The 23,254-nt window shown below is 44.6% G+C and overlaps 1 protein-coding gene and 1 long non-coding RNA gene across 3 annotated transcripts in view; one reads left to right on the top strand and one right to left on the bottom strand.

Annotated features, from left to right (window-relative positions):
- mpped2a (metallophosphoesterase domain containing 2a) overlaps positions 1–3,074 on the bottom strand; it is a 48,246-nt gene extending 45,172 nt beyond the window's left edge. The window contains exons 1-2 of one of the 2 annotated variants that reach the window (XM_052062560.1): positions 2,455–3,074; positions 462–750 (exon numbers count right to left, since the gene is read on the bottom strand). In XM_052062560.1, the coding sequence (XP_051918520.1) occupies positions 462–574 (113 nt within the window). In that variant the 5' untranslated portion in view covers positions 575–750; positions 2,455–3,074. The remainder of the gene's footprint in view (positions 1–461; positions 751–2,454) is intronic. The other variant, XM_052062561.1, reaches the window with a different exon arrangement.
- The window catches only part of LOC127598985 (uncharacterized), a 138,268-nt gene that overhangs the window by 21,833 nt on the left and 93,181 nt on the right, over positions 1–23,254 (top strand). The gene's annotated exons all lie outside the window — the stretch shown is intronic.

The raw sequence follows: 23,254 nt of genomic DNA, 5'->3' as shown, positions 1-23,254 counted from the left end.
GTGAGGATCAAGCGGCTCGGAAGATGAATGAATGAATGAATGAATAAAATAATCTGCAAGCAATATACTATTGAACATCAATTGCAACTTCATTTGATCAAAATAAAAATATTTTGGGTGAAAACAGGAAAAAAAATTAAAAAATTTAAAAAACTGAATCAAGATTTAACCACTCCAATATTTCGCTCAACTGTGGCCTCCTGCTTCTCTTCGCATTTTAATTTAGACAAACTTTTAAAACTGGAAGCAGTTGCTAAAATGATGGCAGCAAACCGCAGTTATTCTATAAAATAGACATTTTCAAAATTTCCTTTTTATTTCTATCAAAGCTCGCCTGCCTTTCAGTCTTGGCATTTGTTTTCCCAAACGTGGGCTAACGTAAACACGACTCGTTTGTCTTCAAGCTCCTGACAGATATGTCAGAGCGCAGGAACGCTTGCGCGCGTCACGCTTGCACTTACATGTGGACGTGTGGCGGTTGGAAGCGGCTCTGATTGATGTTGTAATGCGTGAAGGCCTGTGTCGGGTTGGAGCTGTACTCATCCACCGTGATGGTCACTTTGCCATGAGCCATCCTTCCGACGTGTGGACATGAGACGCCGTTCGTTCACCGGGATTCAGCAGCGATGCGTGCAGCGGACATCCTTTGGAGCGGCTCACAAAAAGCCCAGGAAGTCACCCGCAGCAGCAGCAGCGACGACGACGACGACAGCAGCAAACGCCCGACTCACCCACCCAGCACTCTGCCGGCTGCGCGAAAGGAAGAAGAGACTTTAGCGACATGTCACGGGCCGGGAAAACAATAATATAAATAGCATGTTAGCACGAGCACATTATTTTTTCACTCACAGATGTAACTAACACACTTTCAAACTAAACAAAAACAATAAAAACACTTTTTTTAAAAAATCAAACAGGCATTAACTGGGCTGCTTTTAAAGTAAAGGATGGCGATGTAAGGATGTCTCATATTCATGATTCCGCCTGTCGACCTGAAAGAAACGTGAAGCAACTGCACCCGGTCGAGCGAACCTTTTCATGAAGAAAAAAAATAAAAATAAAAAACGAAATCAAGATACAACCACACGGAGCCGCTGATTTTGCACGAGATACACAAAAATAAAACTTTTGTTTTTCCTTGTTTCTAAAATCATCCCGTTGCATTGAATCCCATGTGGGGACCTCTCAAATCTCCTTGCATAACTGTAACTGCTTTTAGGGAAGCCAAAATCAATTATTAACGTGCATGAAGAAAAAGCAGCTAAAAGAAGCGTGTCCGTGCATCTTCGGCACTCACTTCACTGAGACAGTTGCGTCTGCTTGGACCCTGAGCCTCCCCTCCTGTCTGACCTCCCTGACTGGTCGTAAAGTGCCCGATTCGGGCTTTGACACGTGTTTTATACCACAGCCCCCTGATGCATATACATCAGTATTAGAGGGGTTGGGAAAGTATAAAAAGAGAATTGCCCTCAATTTACAGTCTGTCATCTTTTTGGAGGGAAATCAACAGCTCCAGGGTTGATTTCACGGTTGCGTGCAGTTAGTGAATCTGCTAAGGCAAACTGCATGCTAATTTCCAACAACAACAAAACTGGTCGCAAGTCCACAATAAACATTAATGTACGCAAGTCCACAATAAACATTAATTCATGGTTAGACATGGATCTGTGTTATGAATTTAAGTTACTGTGACTTATGCATATAGGCCAACTCAGTTCGGGTAAATACAGCAAAAGGCACACATTTTTTTGTTTTATTTTTCTCACCGGCCATTTCATTTGAAAAAAACAATAAAATGTCCAAATTATCGTTGAAATAAAAATGGAATTGCAATAAAAAAAAACATCAGGCATATCGACGCATGAGTAGATCGTAAATTTGCGAGAATAGCCTTTGAAAATGGCATTTTAGCTATTTTAAATCAGACGTCTTAAATGACATTATGGCAAGAACAAACGCAGACTTCATCAAGCCTTGCTGGACTTCGAAACGTTTCAATTAATTACAAGATAATTACATACACGCGTCTTATTTTTCATTCTTTATCACATAGAAAGAACTATGCCACTTCTTTATTTTTATTGTATTTTTTTTTTCGCAAAAGGCGAGCCAAGCAATTGTGCTTGATCGTGTGTATCGATGCACGTGCCCGTGTGCGCGCCTCGCTGCTCAAACTCTCTCCACATTCATTTCGATGGCTACGGTAGTAGCGACTAGCCCTCTAGCCTAGCGTGCTAAACCTCCTCCGACAATCCCTTTTTTTTCCCAAAATCAGATTTTTTGTCTTGCCTCGCAGCTCCTCCGTCAGACCGCTTGCCTGTGACGCCGGTGCGCACGCGTTTAGTGTCCGTGTAGTGTGCACGGCAAACCGCATAGGCTCCAACTTTCCGGTTGGAAATCACCCCGGTAAAGAGCCCCCAAAGGTGGTCAGTGTCAAGGCAGCCCCACGCTAACCTCTTGTTCCTCCGCGGAAATGACAAGCCGCCTCAAAACGACGGCTTGGGAACGCTAACAGCAAATCATGTCGTTCCGCTCCCCTTTCTGCCCTTCCTCCTTCTTTCTTTGCGTTCAAAAGCGAGCGGAAAGGTTCCTGTACCGTATTCGTGCGGGGGGTTTTTTTTGTGCCAAGCCGGAGGAAGAGCGTCGGGTCGGGGTCGCCCTCTACGCAGCGGAGAGACAAGGGTCCATGCGGCAGCAGAGGAGCGCAGGCGCTGTAGAGCACGGCGGCGGTCCGGGCTGGCAGAGGTCTGGTGCAGGTAGGGCAGAACCTTCGACCCGGTGGGACCTCGGCTGGCTTCTGTGCAAAAGAAACCAGACAAGAGAGCGAGGGGGAGGCGGACGGGAGACGCTGACAGACAAGCGGGAGGGGAGAGGGAGTCGCGCAGAGAGAGCAGCCTCCCACCGACGGTGTAGAGTGTAGTGAATCCGAGTTGCCACTGGGGTCAGAGAGCAGAAGCGAGCACAACCCCCAGCCACCTCCCGTGCGCGCGCCCTCACCGGCGGGCACACGCGCGCAGTTGCGCGGGAGGGAGGGAGGGAGGGAGAGCGTGGAGGAGGAGGGCTCGCGAGTCCCGCGCTCCCTTCGTGCTGCATTCACTTGCAGTCGGAAATGACATTCTCCGCTGAAAAAGAAGACAATTAGAGAATACAGAATGCGACTTTATACAACACGAAACCAAAACGCCAAACGGGCCTCTGCTGTGCCATGTGCAACATTTGGAACAAATCAAAATACTGTATATCTAAGATAACATAAGATAAGATATCCTTTATTCGTCCCACACTGGGGAAATTTACAGCCTCCAGCAGCAAGAATGTATGTAGAAAGAAGAAAGAAGAAAGAGAAAAAAACAACAAACATCTTTTATATTGGATGGGTAACTTAATTGCTGGAAAGGACATCAGCGCTACACAAAAAATATGTAAACATTTCAATTTTCATGATTCGGTTTGGGACCAACAGGTGGCACTGTAGGGCTCCCCCTGCAGCTGCACACCTGTTGTCATTAGGTAATCAGGTCTTTAAAAGGACTCCCAGCCTGACCATTCATTGTCATTGTTGCTGTTTGCTACTGTCATGTTCGTTTGTTTGCTGTTCCTTTGTTGCTGTCAGTTTTGTTTCGGTCGTGTTTTGGTCACGGTTCTGTTTTGGCTTCACTTGCTGTTTTTGTTTGCTACTTTGGACTATGATTGTTTTGGGATTTTGTTTTCTCTGTGTTTTATCAATACACTTCTTCAAATACACCCTGGTCCTCTCTCCTGCCTGCTTTTTGGGTACCACCACCACCATTCTATGTGACAAATGCAAGCACCCTGTTTCCATTTCTTGCCATAGGATTTGAAAATTATATCTGAAAGCTGCGCTAAACATGTGTCCACGACTCTTTCTTACTCTAAACTCGATGTAAATACTATCCGAAAGCTGCGCTAAGCATGTGTCCACGACTCTTTCTTACTCTAAACTCTAAGACGCAAAATGACTTCTCCTTTCCAGTGAACGGCAGCATCACTCAATAACGATTCAAATGAGTACAAACCACATTTTATGCAAAAAGTAAAAACACTGATTGTGATGTAACAATTGGCATGACAAGACCACCGCAGAAGAACACTTGAACGTTTCACCGTTTGAGCAAAACCGGTTTGATCTTTTTACCTTTGCCATTTCCTAAGATCTGAATTTTTGTAAAGTGACACACGAGACGCTATCCTGGATCCTGTATTGGTCGAATATCAGTGTGCGCCCTGGATTGCAGGTTGGCAGCTAATCGCAGCCTAGTTTAACCAATCACTACATTCCCATTAGCAGGGGTGCAGCACCAAAATTGGGGTGCCCCCCCCCATAAACGTCACAATGCTAGCATCTTTGCATTTAACCCATATCGGTAGTGAGAAGCCACACATTATTGGTGACTCACTGAGAAGCTTTTCAGTGCCCCCCCCCCAAAAAAAGTTAAGCCTTGCTCAAGGGCAACTCAGCGGTGACATTGTGGATATCCAGGAGGAGAAGGGACATTCCCTCCCGCAGCTCATATCACTATGCCAGTCAGGGAAATCAAACCTGGGGCACTTTGGTCTCAGACCACATTACCGCTCCGCATAGCTGCCAATAGAGATCGAGATCATGCAAATCAGCCGTGAAAGGGAGCGCTGGCTTGAGGACAAAAATGGCTTGAATATTTGTTGTTTTTGGTGTGCGCGTTCTGTCTGTAGTCTGCGCTGGGGTCTTTATCAAAAATATTTTGAATTCTTTTCATGCATCACAACAATTTTGTTTTTCTTGAATAGGAAAAATGGCCAATACTCTTGCCCCCTGTATGGTTCTGTTTGAGTCGTGACAAGGGGTGTTTAAATGTGATCGGCCTCCTCAAGGTTGTAAAACTTTATGACACGGCTTATTAAGCAGGCTATTGATTTTTATCGCATCTAATCTTGTGCCGTATCCAATTATTTTAGTTGCTTAAACACATTTGAGCTCAGCAGCAACGGCCATCTCTTTTGCCTTCATGGTCAATGAAGACACCGATAGCTAAATGAACTTTCAGTCATGTATTGCCATCAGACTTTATACGTTTAGACTCAAAATGCTAGAATGTCAAATTCACACATTAGATAACACACTGTCAGACAAAGAGCGATGGTGTTTTGGCGACTGCAATATAAGATAACATAAGATAAGATAAGATATCCTTTATTCGTCCCACAATGGGGAAATTTACAGCCCACAGCAGCAAGAATGTATGTAGAAAGAAGAAAGGAGAAAGAGGGAAAAAAAACAACAACAAACATCTTTCAATTAAATGCAATATGAACACAAACGGATTAAAAAAAAATATTATTATTATTATTATGATTGTTATTTTTTATTCATCAGCCTGACAGCAGTCGGTAGGAACGAGCGTCGGTATCTCTCCTTCTTGCAGCGCGGGTGTAACAGTCTCTGGCTGAAGGAGCTACCAAGTGCTGTCAGGGCGGGCTGGAGGGGGTGGGAGGGACTGGCCATCATAGCTTTTAGCTTAGTTAGCATCCGTCTGTTGCCCACCTCCTCCAGAGTGTCAAGGGAGCAACCCAGGACAGAACTGGCCTTCCTGACCAGTCGCTCCAGTCTCTTTCTGTCCCGGGCTGAGATGCTGCCTGACCAGCAGGCAATGCCATAATGGATGGCCGAGGCCACCGCCGAGTTATAGAACGTCTTAAGGAGTGACCCCTGAACCCCAAAAGACCTCAGTTTCCTGAGTAGGAAGAGTCGTCCTTTCTCTGTCCTTTCCTAATCAGAGTGTCCGTGTTTGTAGACCAGTCCAGTTTGTCATTCAGAAGAACACCAAGGTACTTGTAGGAGGTCACCCGCTCTATGTCCATACCCTGGATGTTCATCGGTGCTGGTGAGGAATGTCAAATTAGCCGACTTCACACATTAGAAAACACACTGTCAGACAAAGAGCGATGGTGTTTTGGGGACGGCAATATATATATAACAGTAGAACGTCTATTACCGTGTGTGTGGGAGTCACATGGATGCTGGCGAGCCAAGATCACAATGTTGCCTTCATACAAGTGTGACGAGCGATCGTGCGATAATCGATATCGCGTTTCACAGCTTAGTATGAGCGAGATGGTGAGGACAAGTTCGTCTGATTTTGGACTTAAGAGCAGTCTTATGGATTTTAAGATATAAAGATGCAGTAGGGCCCGGTAGTCCAGTGGTTAGCACGTCGGCTTCACAGTGCAGAGGTACCGGGTTCGATTCCAGCTCTGGCCTCCCTGTGTGGAGTTTGCGTGTTCTCCCCGGGCCTGCGTGGGTTTTCTCCGGGTGCTCGGTTTCCGCCCACATTCCAAAAACATGCACAGCAGGCTGATTGGACGCACTAAATTGTCCCTAGGTGTGAGTGTGGGCGTGAATGGTTGTTCGTCTCTGTGTGCCCTGCGATTGGCTGGCAACTGATTCAGGGTGTCCCCGCCTACTGCCCGAAGACGGCTGGGATAGGCTCCAGTACCCCCCGCGACCCTAGTGAGGATCAAGAGGTTTGGAAAATGGATGGATGGATGGAAGATGCAGTAGTGGAGAAATTATTTGGAGGCATTGCGTGGAATCCTCTGGAACCTGTTAGCTCAAGACTTTATTTGACATTTTTCTTTTTGGCGAATCGGGGGACAAGTTGTGGACTGGTTCTATGAGCTCAGTGAGATATCTCGGTGCTCTATGAGAACTTTGATGCTGTTTTTCAAAATTCTAATCTCTTTTATAAGCGCCGATGACACTGAATCGAGTGTTGAAAGTGTGTCACACTATTTAATTAGAGTCAAATCAACGGGGCAGCAAGTTGCTAGCAAACACCGTTTATTTGTCAACCGCATCTGGGCACCGAGAGACTTGCACGTTCGCCTCGGTGCGAATGCGGACGTGGAAGATTTCTTCATGAGATCACAGGCACTGTATGTGGGGAAATTGTGCCAAAGCATAGAAGGTGTTTTCAGATCTATGATTAGAAGAGAACATGACTCCATCGGGTTTGCAAGTAAACAATACTAATGAGCACCTGTGGGAGTCCTTCAGACAACATGAAATGGGCCAACGGAACGCTGCCACTAGGATTGGGGTAGAAACGGCAAGGCTGCTCTGGGGGGTATAAATGGTTAATTATCAATTCGTTCAATTATATATCGATTCTCAGAGATCTGCCCTCATTTTGTTTGTCGGATCGCCGAATCTGTTTTGAATGAAGCTCGGCCAGTTCTTAGTTTGTCCACACCGTCGCTGTTTTTCTGTGATAAAATCGTGTTTCGAATGTGGCGTATTATTGAGGTTGTAACTTGTCAGATGTATTATTGAGTTGACCCCCCCCCCACCCCGAAGACCACTTAGTCACAATAATGACTGTTGTGTTTGATACAAAAATCACAATTAAGTGTCAAATTCATTCATTCATTCATCTTCCGAGCCGCTTGATCCTCACTAGGGTCGCGGGGGGTGCTGGAGCCTATCCCAGCTGTCTTCGGGCAGTAGGCGGGGGACACCCTGAATCGGTTGCCAGCCAATCGCAGGGCACAAAGAGACGAACAACCATTCGCACTCGCACTCACACCTAGGGACAATTTAGAGTGTTCAATCAGCCTGCCATGCATATTTTTGGAATGTGGGAGGAAACCGGAGCACCCGGAGAAAACCCACGCAGGCCCGGGGAGAACATGCAAACTCCACACAGGGAGGCCGGAGCTGGAATCGAACCCGGTACCTCTGCACTGTGAAGCCGACGTGCTAACCACTGGCCTACCGGGCCGCCCACAATTAAGTGTCAAATTGAACCATGTATTTTTTTTCTGGGGAGGGGGGACAGTTCGATTGAAGATTCACATCTGCAAGGACAAAAAAAATGAAAAGAAAGAATTAATTTGTCAGTGCCAAGGCCATACTGTTTTTTTTTTTTTTTTTTTTTTTTTGTAATACGCTGATGCGATCTTTGATGAAAAGAGGCTGCCCAGGACAATCCATAATGGACTCATCTGCCACATTTACATGTCTGCCAGTTCAAGCGGAGCTGCGTTTTGGTAATTTTACTGACAAGCTTCAATTTCCAAGCCCCGTCTGCACACTCGACGCTTCCACAGCGGACCCGCCAGTCATTTCCATTTGACTTTTCTCTTATCTGCACAAGCACCAAAAAAAAAAAAAAAAAAAAAAAGCATTTCCATCAACTCGCCAGCGGGTGTTCATGTGAAAACGGGTTTTAAATTTTATGAAGCGAGGCCAAATTTAAACATTTCAGCCCCCCCACCCCCCTGCCCTCTTCCCCTGTTTCTTATAGAAAAATGATGATAGATAGGGTGACCAAATGTCACATAAGAAATGGCTTTGGCCGTGAATGTTTTATTCAGTCCTGTGTCGCTTTGATCACATTCATACAATACAAAATGTAAATGTGGCGAGTGTTGGGGGGGGAAAAAAAATCCACTCTATTTTATGACCTTCTTATAAAAGAAAGTAAAATGACTTTCCATCCAAATAAGGTGAAATGAAACACAATATATAATAAGGTTGCAGGGGAATAGAAGGGGTGAGCATTTTTCGCAGGCAGAGGGTGATATTCACTTAACCCACCGGCAATGGCATTTAACAGCACCAACCCTCGCAGATTTATGCCTGTCTATGTAGCTGACGTCTTCCCCCCCCCTGTCTGCCATGTCGACAAATAAAACGGCAGCCTGTCTGTCTGACAGCGCCGTTCACAGACGGGCAGGAGTTTGGGGGTTTTAAATGTTAATGCCATTCAGATTTATGGGAGCCGGCTCCATTGCCACCGAGCGTATGCGGAGCAAGATACTATTTATTTCATTGCAAAGTACACCGGCTAAAATATTTGCTCCGCATGCGTTTGTAGCACTCTAAAGACCAAATTGCTGCTGGCATCAGGAGTGGGTTAAAAACAAAACAAAAAAAAGAGCTGAAAATTCAATAGTCAATATACTCCGTGTCATGGGAAAGTGAGGGGGGAAAAAAATATATCAATGCTTAGAAGTTAGTTTTATTAGCAACACAAAGTGCTCTTGTCTCGTGGAGCCCGAGGAGAGAAGAAAAGAGAGCATTTGAGAGAAGAAAAGGGAAGAGTGAGAGAGCCCACTGATAGCCAAGAGTATTACTTCTCCTTCCATTCTCCTGCTGTGTTGTGATAGACAGACTAATATGCAGGCTCACTTTCTATGCCAAAGGCTAGACCAAGGCTCACAAGAGACAAGTCCCTCTCCGATACGCTTTCTTCCGACCCCCCCACCCCCCACCTCCTCCTCGCCCCTCTTCATGCTTTCCAGCCCTCTTAACTGGAGCAGTGTATCAAGCCAACAGTATATCCACCTTATAATTACCCTAGAGATGGAGATTTTTGCCCCAAACATTACAAACAATCTGGCTGGCCTTGTTCCCCTCTCTCTCTCTATGTGTGCATCTGCGCAAAACGATCAATAGCGTATAAATTAGAAGAACACAGAGACCCGCTGGTTTTCATACGGAGCGAACTGTGTATTAAATCACACTCATTGATTCGCTGAAGTTCACAGGAGGACAACACTGGAATTGCAGTGAGTCTTCCTCGCGACTGGTGGCGACCTCGCCACCTAGGATGGTAATTAATCCACTGTCATGTGCGTGCGTACACACACACACACACACACACACACACACACACACACACACACACACACACACAAATGATGGGTTATTTTTCTAACCCACTGGTTGGTCGCTGTGGATTTTGAGCAAACTTGGTTACTTCTCCCCAAAGTTGAGCTCATTATTTCGTGCCAGAAGATTACCGTATTTTCACGACTATAAGGCGCCATTAAAAGTCTTAAATTTTCTCCAAAATGGACAGGACGCCTTATGGTGCGGAGCGTCCTTTGTATGCGCTGAGTCCCAAAATCTGACTGACAGCCGACATGCTGTTTGTATAGAGAAAAGGCGGAAGTGACTGTGGCCAGGCATGCGGGAAAGAAGTCGGCCAATCAGGGAAGGGTGGGCTGGAAAATATACATATATGGAGAGGGAGAGAGAGAGAGAGGACAGGCAAGGGTGGGCGTGTAAGTGGACGCTAAAGAGACGCCGCAACCCATTAATGAGACTGTGCCCAGCCCAACCGTACGGTGCGTCGAATAGTCGTGAAAATACGGTAGGTTTAAGACTCGTTTTGAGCAGGGTTGAAGTCAATTTATTGTAACATTGTAAGAAGTTCGTGTCCGGAAAGGCATTTGGTGTAAAAATGTCGCCAAACAAATTGCTGTGGTGTACCCTGAGATGGCAACGTGTTGTTGTTTTTTTCTTTCTAAAATCTTGCAAATGATATTATCATTTTTAACTAGAGCTACATCCCCTGGAAAACAGTTTTATTTGGGGTGGGGGTGGGGGGTAGATTTAACAGATCAGTATGAGTAGTTTTTTTACCACTTGTTGGATCAAATCTTGACCCAATAAGATGGGTCAAAACCTCTACCCAATGTCATTCATTCATTCATTCATCTTCCGAGCCGCTTGATCCTCACTAGGGTCGCGGGGGGTGCTGGAGCCTATCCCAGCTGTCTTCGGGCAGTAGGCGGGGGACACCCTGAATCGGTTGCCATCCAATCACAGGGCACACAGAAACGAACAACCATTCGCACTCACACTCACACCTAGGGACAATTTAGAGTGTTCAATCAGCCTGCCACGCATGATTTTTGGAATGTGGGAGGAAACCGGAGCACCCGGAGAAAACCCACGCAGGCCCGGGGAGAACATGCAATGTGCCAGGTATAAATATAAAACCCGCATTGACTCGATTCGTAATTCTATATACATACATATATATTCATTCATTCATTCATCTTCCGAACCGCTTGATCCTCACTAGGGTTGCGGGGGGTGCTGGAGCCTATCCCAGCTGTCTCCGGGCAGTAGGCGGGGGACACCCTGAATCGGTTGCCAGCCAATCGCAGGGCACACAGAGACGAACAACCATCCACGCTCACACTCACACCTAGGGACAGTTTAGAGTGTTCAATCAGCCTGCCACGCATGATTTTTGGAATGTGGGAGGAAACCGGAGCACCCGGAGAAAACCCACGCAGGCCCGGGGAGAACATGCAAACTCCACACAGGGAGGCCGGAGCTGGAATCGAACCCGGTACCTCTGCACTGTGAAGCCGACGTGCTAACCACTGGACTACCGGGCCGCCTATACATATATATATATATATATATATATATATATATATATATTTACCACTAAAAAATAGCACAAACATGGATTGGATGATTCCTAATGTGCAAGTTGTTAGGTATTCTGTTTTATGTGCTCTACTTATATGATATGATGAATATGTAGAATTGTTTTGGAGCGCATGTATACTTCAACAGCGTAAGCATCACAGTGCGTTACAGCCACTCTGGAAGACAAAGTGAACGTTTCCGCAAAAGTCGATCGTTGTATTTAAGTCCAGTCGGTATTTAGTTGTAGTGACTCGTCTTGTGCCTCGGCGGTCGTGTTATGTCGGACGGCGGCTACGGAGCAACAGACAAGTTCAAGTAACGGCACAAAAGCATGTCAGCGGGTCAGCTGGCAGAGCGGCAAGGAGTGAACTCGCAATCACTGAGACACACTCAGGAAAGAGAGTGACAGAAAGAGGGCACAGACACGGGATCAAAACAAATGAACTCGACAGGAGCTGTGAGAGGAGGGAGACGCTCAGTGGAAAGCAAGCGGAGAAGTCTCAGGGTTCCGAGGCGGGATTGAACAGAAACAGAATTGTTTTACCTCACCCAGGGAAAAGCAAAGAGCAAAATAGTGTCAAGTGATTTTACTGCAATTTGTAGGCTCTCCTCTGTGGATGTTCACATGTTCCCTTGTTAATCTTTGGGTTTTCTCTCGGCACTCCTCATACAGTAACGGTAGACACAATGAAAAAAAAAAAAGATCCTATGGATTGACTTAATACAAACATGTACCGTATTTTCACGACCATTCGGCGCACCGTATTGTTGGGCGCAATCTTAGTAAGGCATACCTGTCAACTTTTCAGAGCGCCAACCTGTATATACTACCAAAAATATCCTTATAAAGAGCAAAAAATCCTTATAACATACCAAAGAATGTTATATGTCAAAACAACGGCAGAAAAAAACCCCACGAAATGATCAATTTGGAGTTGGTGAAAAAAAAAACGGACATTTTCAGAATCCGTATGATTTGTGCGATACGGCCATATACGTAAGAGTCACCAAAAAATCCGTATGAACTATGGCTAAACCGTATGAGTTGACAGGTATGCTAAGGGGTGCTACTTCTGTATTTGACTGTATTGGTAAAACATACGCCATCTTAAGCCTTGTAGTGCACCGCTTGCGATAAATGTAAAATGATGTCTTTGAATCAAAGGCAAAGGCATTCAGAAAAACACGAGAGAGCTCAAACTTATGGAGGGGTTCTAAAATGGCCTAAATTTCATGACGTCACCGGCTGATAATTCTCAGGCATTGCAGCAATAATAAAAAAACGTTTTTATACCTTAATCTTCACAATTTACATATTTTGCACAATAGAGACCCATTATAATTCATATTTTCGAATGCATCGTAAACCTAATGTGTATACATGCATTTCACGTGATTTTTACGTCAATCGCTTTGTTTTCGCTTGGACAGACGTAAGCATGCCACATTGTTGGGTTGAGGTCATTCCAATTTTGCAACTTTAGGTGGCGTCAGAGGATCGCAAATGAGTTTGCCATTTTGCAGGAGGCTTCAAACCGATGCATTTTACATGAACACGTCCGGTCGGGATTGTTAGTAGGGCGTGGTTGGGACCTCCAGACACAATTTCTTTTTCCCTTTTGCAAAAAATAAAGAATAAAAAATCCCAAAGAACTAATAAAAACTATATATGTATGGATAGCACTGATGCCTCTGAACATTTTGAGTGTTTGAAAAAAAAAAGAATGTTTTTATAACACAAAATACATCATTACAAAAATTGTAAAATGCGTAACTTAAGGCCATTTTAATTTGGAGCACACAAGGGTTAAACATACGGCATGCTATGCGCGTGTCTTACACTCCTCTTATACGCCTACCCTTCACTCATTGGCGGACTTCCGCATGCCTGTCGCCTTTTCTCCGGATAAACAGCGTGTCAGCTATAAGTGCTTTCAGTCAGGCTTTGGAACTCGGCACATACACGAGACGCTCCGCATTATAAGGCGTCCTGTCCATTATGGAGAAAATATAAGACTTTTAATGGTGCCTTATAGTCGTGAAAATACGGTACATTGTTTCGCGTTACAACGTTCGTCTTGTCTGCTTATGGTTGAATTTGATTTAAGGTTTCTTTTGTTCTTTTTAGTGAAGAGAAAACTCTTACCGAGCTGACAGTTTCGGCTGTCGCTTCAGCCTTTATCTGAGCTGTCCATGCTTCATTGACGGTAACCGATCGCCTCAAGTTTGAACTCTGCGTTGTAAGCAAGGAGCCATTTTGGGGTCGGAATATTACCGGAATGACCATACACAAGGCGCATCGGATTTGAAGGCGCGCTGTGAGCTTTGAAGAAAGGCTTTTAGGTGCGCCTTTTTAGTGCGGAAAATACGCTTATATGATTTGCTGTGTCCTAATGAGTGCTGTTCGAAAAAAATTAATTCAAACTGCAGTAGCCAACATGGCCTGGATAATAATACTCTCGACCGATCAGAATGCGAGACGACAATGCAATAAGATATGAATGTGAACTGCTTTGCCACATCCACCTCACACGTTTCTGTGGCACGTATGTGTTTGCCACCATGTTGGCTGATGATCACCCACGACCTCTCACAGGAAATACGTGTGTGCCTGCGTGTGTGTGTGATTGCCAATAGAACCACAATCTAGGATGCGTTACGTTATTCCGTTCCCTGCTGTGAAAGTTGATGGGCTTTCCCAAAGAGGACGTGCAAAACGATCCGGGCAAGTGATTTGCAAGTGTGTGTGTATGAAGTAGAAGCGGAATCGAATGCGTGATCTGACGTTGTGTGTCTGTTGGGCGTGTGTTACGGTGTGTGTGTGGAGGGGGGAGGGGGGGAGTGATTCTGATTGAAAACCCAGGCAACACGATCTCACGCTGCGGCTGTTGTTTTGTCTCGAAAGTCCCTTCAAACCCATTTCACTGCGGCAGTGCGAGTCCTTTTTAATATCTTCCAATTTCCCCGACACTATTTCCTCCCTTGTAACGGAAGAGAGCAGGGCAATTTTCAGTGAAAGGAAGAATTGTCACCATGAAGAAATGAGGCAATGCACATCACTTTTCTTTTCCAACGACTATTGTTTGTTCCAAATTAAATCACGCGATCGTTTCATTCTAATCAACTTGACCGCTAGTAGAGATAGAAGAGAAATAATAAACGCAGAGAGGAAGATGTCTGATTGCCCGTTTTTGGAACGTAAAGTGTTTCTTCGGCATTAAATATTCATTGGTGATCCTGCGTACGCGGTAATCAAAGTTTGGCACGGAAAACATTCCCATGAAAAATGAAACGGTCACATCTTCCATTCCTTTGCCTCACTGGGACTTTTATCAGGGTGGCGCTTGTTCAAAGCAAGCGAGAAACGAACACATTACCGAATATTCCGATGATTGAAATCATCTGATGACACGATCATCGTGATTTATTTTCTTCAAACCAGACGACGCCACATCAAGATTTGCATGCGAAGGCACAAGTGGGCCTCTGAGCTCAAAACATTCAGCAAACTTCCTTTCGTGACTTTTTTTGTGTATTGTTATCAGAAACAGCTTGTTTAAATTCCTGACCACCGTGAAGATGTCCCCAAAATACACAGTTCTACAAATTCTTGGTTCATGCAGGAAACCCCAAAGTCAAACATTAGTGGACAGCCGCATTGACAACAGCTCAATTTATTTTAAGTGCTGATTGCGTTTTGTGGCCGCTTGATCCTCACTAGGATCGCGGGGGTTGCTGGAGCCTATCCGAGCCGTCTCCGGGCAGTAGGCGGAGGACACCCTGAATCGGTCGCCAGCCAATCGCAGGGCACACAGAGACGAACAACCATTCGCACTCACACTCACACCTAGGGACAATTTAGAGCGTCCAATCAGCCTGCCATGCATGTTTTTGGAATGTGGGAGGAAACCGGAGCACCCGGAGAAAACCCACGCAGGCCCGGGGAGAACATGCAAACTCCACACAGGGAGGCCGGAGCTGGAATCGAACCCGGTACCTCTGCACCGTGAAGCCGACGTGCTAACCACTTGCCTACCGGGCCGCCGGCAGCAGTTCAACACCGATTTTATCATAAGTGTGCACAGCCGTGTACGTGGCACAGACATGTCACCAAGCGAAAAACGGCTTTCTTCAAGTACCGCACCCTCTTCTGCTTTGTTTCCATGTGTTCCTGTACCCCCATTCCGCAAACCTTATGAAGTTGCTAGCTCCACGGAGACAGCCATCTTAAAGAATAATCACTGTCAGAATATTTTCAGACGAAGCAGGAGAGAGCTGGTGGAGGTACTCGGAGAGGAAAGTCCGCCTGCCTCTGCATATTTTATTATCTGTCACGTCACATGAGCTGGGCACTCCGCCTCCCAATGATTTGTCTTACCGAAGCATCGTCACGACACTGTGGAAATGTGTGTCTGCGTATCACAGAGAATCACGGCAGGAGAAGGGATGCTCCAAACGTCGCTTGTCCTCAATCGGTCACGGGCGAGAAAGAGTTGATCCTTGCTGACTTTTTGGGCCACAGGAGGAGCACAACCTGGAGCAAACAGTTCTTTAGCATGCCCCCGGCAACAAGTCGAGACAACAGTATTTCTCGAGCACTTTCAAACAACCATCGCTGCATACAAAGTGCTGTACATGGAGCAATTTAACATGCACAATAAACAGTAAGACAAATCGGTAATAAAGGCGGTAGAAAGCACCAAACAGTAAAATCAAGAACAAAACTAAGTCATGCTGAGTCGAACGCCAAAGAATACAAGTGAGTTTTGAGGAGGGCTTTGAAGATGGGCAGCGAGGAGGCTTGCCGAATGTTCAGTGGTACTAAGATAGAAAAACAAGGACAGCAGAATCGATAATAAAGGCGGTAGAAAGCACCAAACAGTAAAATCAAGAACAAAACTAAGTCATGCTGAGTCGAATGTCAAAGAATACAAGTGAATACACACACACACACACACATCTAATTAAGATAACATAAGATAGCCTTTTTTTTTTTTTAATAGAAATTTACAGTCTACAGCAGCAAGATTGTGGGTAGAAATAATAAGAAAACGTGTTTGCTTTCATAGAGAAAGATAAGGTTAGCAAACATTCACATTCTTCAATAAATATTTACAAACACAATTACTCATACACAAGAAATTGTGACACAAAACACACTTTTTATCTTTTCGGAGGGTCTGACAGTTTTATTATTATCGATTGCTATGGCTCGGTAACAAACTCTGGCTGTACTTGTTACCTGTATGTGAACCGCGCTAAACAGAAAATGACAATTCCATTCAAATTTCAAAATAAAATAACCTAAAAACACGACCGCTGTGAGAAAAAAAATGACTATCGTCGTGTTGAAATACTTTGAATGAAATTAAATAATTTGGCAATAAAACCTTCAATAGTGAATTCTTTGGTGACATTTCGAGTTCTCAAATCTTTTGTGAATTTGAGCCAATTTGACCTAAACACAGGGATGTAGTTAGCATTGAGGTCCCTCCAAGCGCCATCATTTGTGATGAGTATTGAAACATTGCTAAAACATTGTGATTCTTCTTACACGTGAAGCTAAATTTCATGTATGGTCTGCGAGTGCAAATTTCACGTGATACAAATTGCATCCGGGTTTCCACTCACTCGCACGTAACATCAATGTATGTTTGGCATACAAAGGCAACTCTTTCTCCCTGGTGTCCACTGAATCAGATAGGCAGCCCAGCCCCCAAGAAGGAGATTACACAAATTTATGCAAAGCCTGTAAATGATTTATACTGCAGTGCACAACAAAGGGTGTTTTTTTTTTACAAGACCGCTGACAAGACGAAGGGAAAGAGAGAGACACAGAGAGAAAGTGACAGAGAGATCCTGACATCTATAGTAATCTTCATATTCGCATACATTTTACCTTGCCGCCCCCAACAGATCAAGTAATGCCGAAATTTGGAATGTGAGAATTTATCTGATAACAAAATGAGAACAAGAACTCCACTGAGGAAAGCAGCACTTGTTGTTTGGCCTTGGGTTTATGTTCAGACCAAGCTTTTAAGCACTCTGGCTTGTGTTCAGTCGGGCGGGGGGGTGGGGGGGGGGGGGGAGCATTGTGCGCATTTATGCGTGAATGCTGAGATACTGTACATATGTACAAGTGGAAGTTCTTTATCTCGCGATAAAAGCATACTTTTGCTCCCCTAACACCAAGGATACACACCGCGTCCTCACAATGCACATTAGGGGGAAAAATCAATCCATGACTTAAAAACAGTTGCTTTAAGGTCATTGTTAGGGCTTTTAGTTTGTGACTAATACTGGCAGGTGTAAAACACACAACAAAAATGAAATAAAATTATGAAGCAGGGTAGAAAAAAAAAACAGTCTGCACTAAAGTCGGGCCAGGGTAGCACTACATGATCAGCACAATGCTGAATGGTGCAAATACAATTTTAAAGAACTCTGAAATGGTCATCTTTTTTTTTTTCCTCCCTCGTACAGCCCCTTTCATACGGAGCGACATCTACAAAACGCTTAGTGACATCACAAGCAACGTCAATAACAGGGATGAACCGTTGGGGCCAGCAAAGAGGCCTCGTCTTCTGTCTTCAATACTGTCAGAAGCGCAACTTTCGCAACCTCAATTCTAATGTCTGTATTCTCAACAGTCTATTACTTTGATTTTGTTGCATTTCCGTTGGCTGAGCTGCATTCCACTACTGATTCTATGCACATTTGAAGCAGGACTCTGGTCAGCCAAAAAGAGACGAAAAATTTATCTCAGAAAATGTGAGGTTGGACAGCCACACATAATTGCAATGCAGAGTTAAAAAGAGATTCGAGAAGTCTTTTTTTTTTTTTTTAATGCAGGAAGCAGACCCCCAAGGACCCCTGCAGGTTCTTGGACTACATGAGAAATGCTTACCCGGGTCAGTGGTTCTGCCCATGTTTCTCTGTGGTTACAGATACCATTGGGAACCGATGGACTGTGACCATGCAACCCCCCTCCAGACCACCACCTCACATCCATGCAATGTTACCAGGTGCTGAAGCCATGCCCCCCCCCGCCCCACCCCACTCCTTCAAACCTCCCCCCTTAACCCTGCCCTTCAGACAGCATTGTCCGTGTCAACAATAGCTCCATTGTTACCTCAAGGTGGCGTATTGTGTGCGGGTGTTCACCAGACACTGCAGAGGTGACCCTGACGGTGTTGCTCAGCAAGCTCCCCTTGCCCCAGAACACACGCACACCCCCACACGCTCTGTGGTTCCCAAACTTTGCCGCTCTATGAAGGCTTCCGTTCACACGGGCACATTCGTTGAATTTTAACGAGCGCTCCCTAAATGATTTTCTCCAGGAAGACTTTCTGAAAAGTTTGTTGCTGCATGTACAGTACGTTGTGCAAAACTTGCCGTCGTTGATCATCCCATGGGTAATCGCGCACCCGATTTCACCTCGGTTGCTTTAATTGGATGCAACGAGAACGGCAATCGGTTCCGCGCAATTGACCCCTCAATTGTCAAAACTTTGTTCTTCTGAGGAGCTGCCAGTGTTTTTGCTTTGCTGCATGTGCGATGTGTGGGAAGCAACATAAGACGCCACACAGTCACGGCCAGCGACCGTAACGGAGCGCCACAGTCCGGCGAGGCACATTTTTAAAGGTGGGAGGTGCGCTTTTTTGCAGCTTTTCACACTTTGCTGTAGTTTTTGGAACGTAAACATTGCAAATGAGGGTGTCCACTGTTAGCAAATATTTTGCCTTTCCAAATGTCAGCTTTTTTTCCTCTTTTTTAAATTAAAAAGTCGGAATTAGCAAACTGCACATATGGATTGTGTGATAACTGGAATGTAAAGTGGATGGATTCTTGTTGGTGGTTTTTGTTACCATGTGTCACCAATTTCCTGGAAACGTTTTCCCACTCGGCCATGGCGGTGAATTACGTCTTGGTTTGTTGTGCTACAATCAGAAAATGTTTTGAAGAATCAAACACACGTTTTTTTCCCCCCCATAATCCAGTCTAATTTAAGAATTTAAGAACTTTTCTGAATGTTCCAGACGGTATTCGAGTAATTCGACCAGACTGCAATTGTCCAGTAAATGTGTCAGCATTTCTAGCAGACAGCCCAACGTCCCTTCTACTTTAGAGATTGCTTCTTTTTCTTTTGTTTCCTTTTTCCTTTCTTTTCTTCTTCCCAAAAAATGTTTCTAAGAATATTTCTTGGATTTGTTTGCGCATTAAGGCTCATAAAAAACGATTTAAAACACGCGCACAATACCTTAACAGAAAGTAAATGTTTACTTTATTCATTCATTCATTCATTCATTCATCTTCCTAACCGCTTGATCCTCACTAGGGTCGCAGGGGGTGCTGGAGCCTATCCCAGCTGTCTCCGGGCAGTAGGCGGGGGACACCCTGAATCGGTTGCCAACCAATCGCAGGGCACACAGAAACGAACAACCATTCGCACTCACACTCACACCTAGGGACAATTTAGAGTGTTCAATAAGCCTGGCATGCATATTTTTGGAATGAGGGAGGAAACCGGAGCACCCGGAGAAAACCCACGCAGGCCCGGGGAGAACATGCAAACTCCACATAGGGAGGCCGGAGCCGGAATCGAACCCGGTACCTCTGCACTGTGAAGCCCACGTGCTAACCACTGGACTACCGGGCCGCCCCGTTTACTTTATTATTTGTTTTATTTTTATTTTTTTTTACATCTACAAAGCTAATACATGGCCAAATTTGATTTGCATCCAAAGAAAATAATTGAAGCAATGTTTATTCTTGTCTTGGTAGTTTTCAGTGATACACTTGCACAATATTACATACTGCAACGTAATATTTGTGGATGCATTATTTGTCTCCTCATGTGGACTCATATAAATTGCAGTTGCAGTTCAAAACCATTGTAAACTACATCATAAATTACAAAGCATCCACCATTTATGTATTTATTTCTTTTTTTTTTTGTGGAGCTGTTGTAACTGAAGCCTGCATTCCCAGGACAGCTGTACTGGATGTGCTTCATTTGAAACAAAAAAAGGAGTGACAGAGGGAAAGGAGGTGAGTGTGCAGTGCACATCTGTCAGGGCTCAACGGTGAAACCTTACGACCCACCGCTTTGTGACAAAGACCTGCACGACGTTGTACGAATTGCTTTTTAGAAACGACATCCAGTTATTCTCTTCACTCTATCCTTTTCACTCTTGGGCAGATATGGTCAACCATTGTGTTTAACTCACTAATTAACTAACTAACTAATTAACTAACTAACTAACTATATACAGTACATACTGTATATACCGATCTATAACTTTTTTCAAAACGTGCTTCTTTGCTTTTACAATTAGCCTAATTTTAGTGGCCCTAATTTACTGGACCAATCTTCAAAGAACCTCCAATTATTATTTTTTTAAATTAAGTATCAATACCCGCATTTCAACGCCTTGTCTCTTTAAAAAACTTTCCAGCTGTTTTCAACCTCATCTCACCTCACCGCCCCCCATTCCCTAATTTGGTTCATGCAATCGACGATTGACAAGTGATCTTTGAGTTAGTTCAATATGTTTAATTGCACGGGCTGTGAAGAGAAGTTGTTGCAGTATTTAAGCATGACATTAGTGTTTGCTGCTCCATTCCCTCGTACGATCGTTTGTTCTAAACGAGAGGCAATAAATAAAGCAAGAGTGATGTTCCCTCAATGTAGTCTGCGTCCACTTTATTAGTTTGCCCCGTCAATGATGTGAGCGAATCATAGACGTACAATTAAAACAGAAAAGCAGTTACCGGATTTCAACAGGCTCATGACCTCACTACAGAGGGTCAGGGGGGTCAAAATGGGTGTAAAGGGTGATGTGGGAGGAGTTGAGGTCAACGGCTCATTATTAAAGCACTAAAACACAGAGCAGGTCAAAAGGCCAGCAGTAGGTCAGATGACATCACCAAGACGCGTCACTGTATTTGCGAAGAATCAACTGTTTGAAGGGGACTTCACTAGACTGCGACCTTTGACCTCGGGCAAACACAAAAAGTGATTAGTTAATGTATGCATGTGGTGACATTTGGATGTGATTGTCCTGCCGTGGACACTGTTGTGGGGAAGCAGCAGACATTTTTAAATGATGTGCGGGCTCTTCATTGTTATTGTCGTAGGAGCATAGAAGTCCTTTGAAACACTGAACTGCATGCCAAGGAGAAAGTGACATTTTGGTTAAAAAAAAAAATCTTCTCGCAAAGAAATAAGCATCTCACTTAAAATAAGCCCGTTTTAGTTATTTCCGAGAACAAAAGGTTAAGTCTTGGACCAAGACGTTGGCTCAAGACTTTGAGGGCTCCTATTGACCTATGAATCACGTAGGCAGCATTTTCATTTAAAAAAAAGTGCAGTCTAAACTATTTTATTTTTAACCGAAACAAGCATTCATATCGACCCCTTGCTCAAAATCCAGGAGGGCGCCATTAGGACATTCTCATTCTTACCCGTGAGACTCTTTAGTTGCCTGTTGTGGCATCCCATGGCCCGGGAAGGGAAGATAAAGATATATCGTGAGACTGTTACGTGAGCTAAGAACAGCAAAGCACAAACGTAATCCAAGTCGCAGAGACAAATTGTCATTGTGGTGCGGTTCAGCCTTGCCTGGTTGCGGCTGCTGAGCCGCCGGCAGCCCAGTCAGCGGAGTTGGGGATCACGCTGGACAGCAGCGCTCCCATCATTTATTTCTCTGCTTTGGGAGATTAAATAGACCGCTGACTTTATATCATCTTACCAGACTGACTCAATAGATTTTTTTTTCTAATCATTTGGAAGGTAACGACAGGTAATGAAGACGACGGAGAGCTTCGTAGTCAATTAAGAAATGCTGCTGTGCCTCATAATGTCCACTGTGGTTGACGGGTGCTGCATGTAGCTAATAAATATGAAATGGTTGCCGAGGGGACCTCAAGAACTGGTTCGATGGTCTGTAGTATGAAAATAGAGAAGCTTTTTTTTGTGTGTGTGTGTGTTCAAAAACCAGCGATGCTGTGGCACAAGCACAGTGGTGAAGCGCCGACAGTATGACCGGAGCCCAAATTTGAACCCCAACTTCAGAAATGTTTTAACTTGTTGAAATACAATCCTCAATTTGGGGAATCCTGAATGAGAATTACTTGATAGTACAGTTGACCCCCTCAGGACAGCAGATCACACTGACACACACACACACTCGCACACACACACACACACACACACACACACACACACAAACTGGTTTATGTGTTTAGTGGGGACCACTTTTTAGTTCAACACACACACCAGTTTATGTGTTTTGTGGGGACCACTTTTTAGTTCATCACACACACACACACACACACTGGGATCTCTAATGATTACCAAAGCGTTGAACAGTATCTGAGCAGCGGGACTGTTGAACAAAGCAGATATGTGTCGGATGTGGCCTTTGTACAAAAGCTTGACTCCCCCGGCCGGGTAATAAGCACCCCACGTTGGTCTCATTCACATTCATTCTATTATTTCCAAAGTCTCATGGATGGAAGACAGAAAAGGGAAACGTTCATAATTGCCCGATTACATTCACATCTCTTTGGTTCTGTTGACTCCAGATGAGCGTCGGAAAGAGCCAGTGTTTTGTCTTTCTAGTGTCGGTGTGACACTAAACCACAAGGAGTCAAAATTGTTGATTGCGTGCGATGTTTGATTTATTTTTTCTTAGCACGTATCAGTGTGTGTATTCGACTTTCTCTCATGCTCACGCACACGCCCACATTATGTCTTATTATGTGTGCAGCCATCAAGGTCTCCGCCACTATTTAGCGTGTGTTTATGCAGGCATCCGCTGCTTTTCCCTTCAGGTTAGACGCGCTCCCGCAACGACGCCATGAATACGACCTGCACTCGCTAAACATTGCAAATATTGTGCAAACACTCTGTACAATCACGCAATCCTCTCTTGCACCATTTTAGCAATTCAATACCGACCACATGGAATGAGAATATCCCTACCATGGAGTGCAAACCCTTTCCGAGGCTGAACT

Source organism: Hippocampus zosterae, chromosome 4 (genome assembly GCF_025434085.1).
Source record: "Hippocampus zosterae strain Florida chromosome 4, ASM2543408v3, whole genome shotgun sequence".
NCBI classification, from domain to species: domain Eukaryota; kingdom Metazoa; phylum Chordata; class Actinopteri; order Syngnathiformes; family Syngnathidae; genus Hippocampus; species Hippocampus zosterae.
This window is presented reverse-complemented; position numbering and strand designations above follow the sequence as displayed.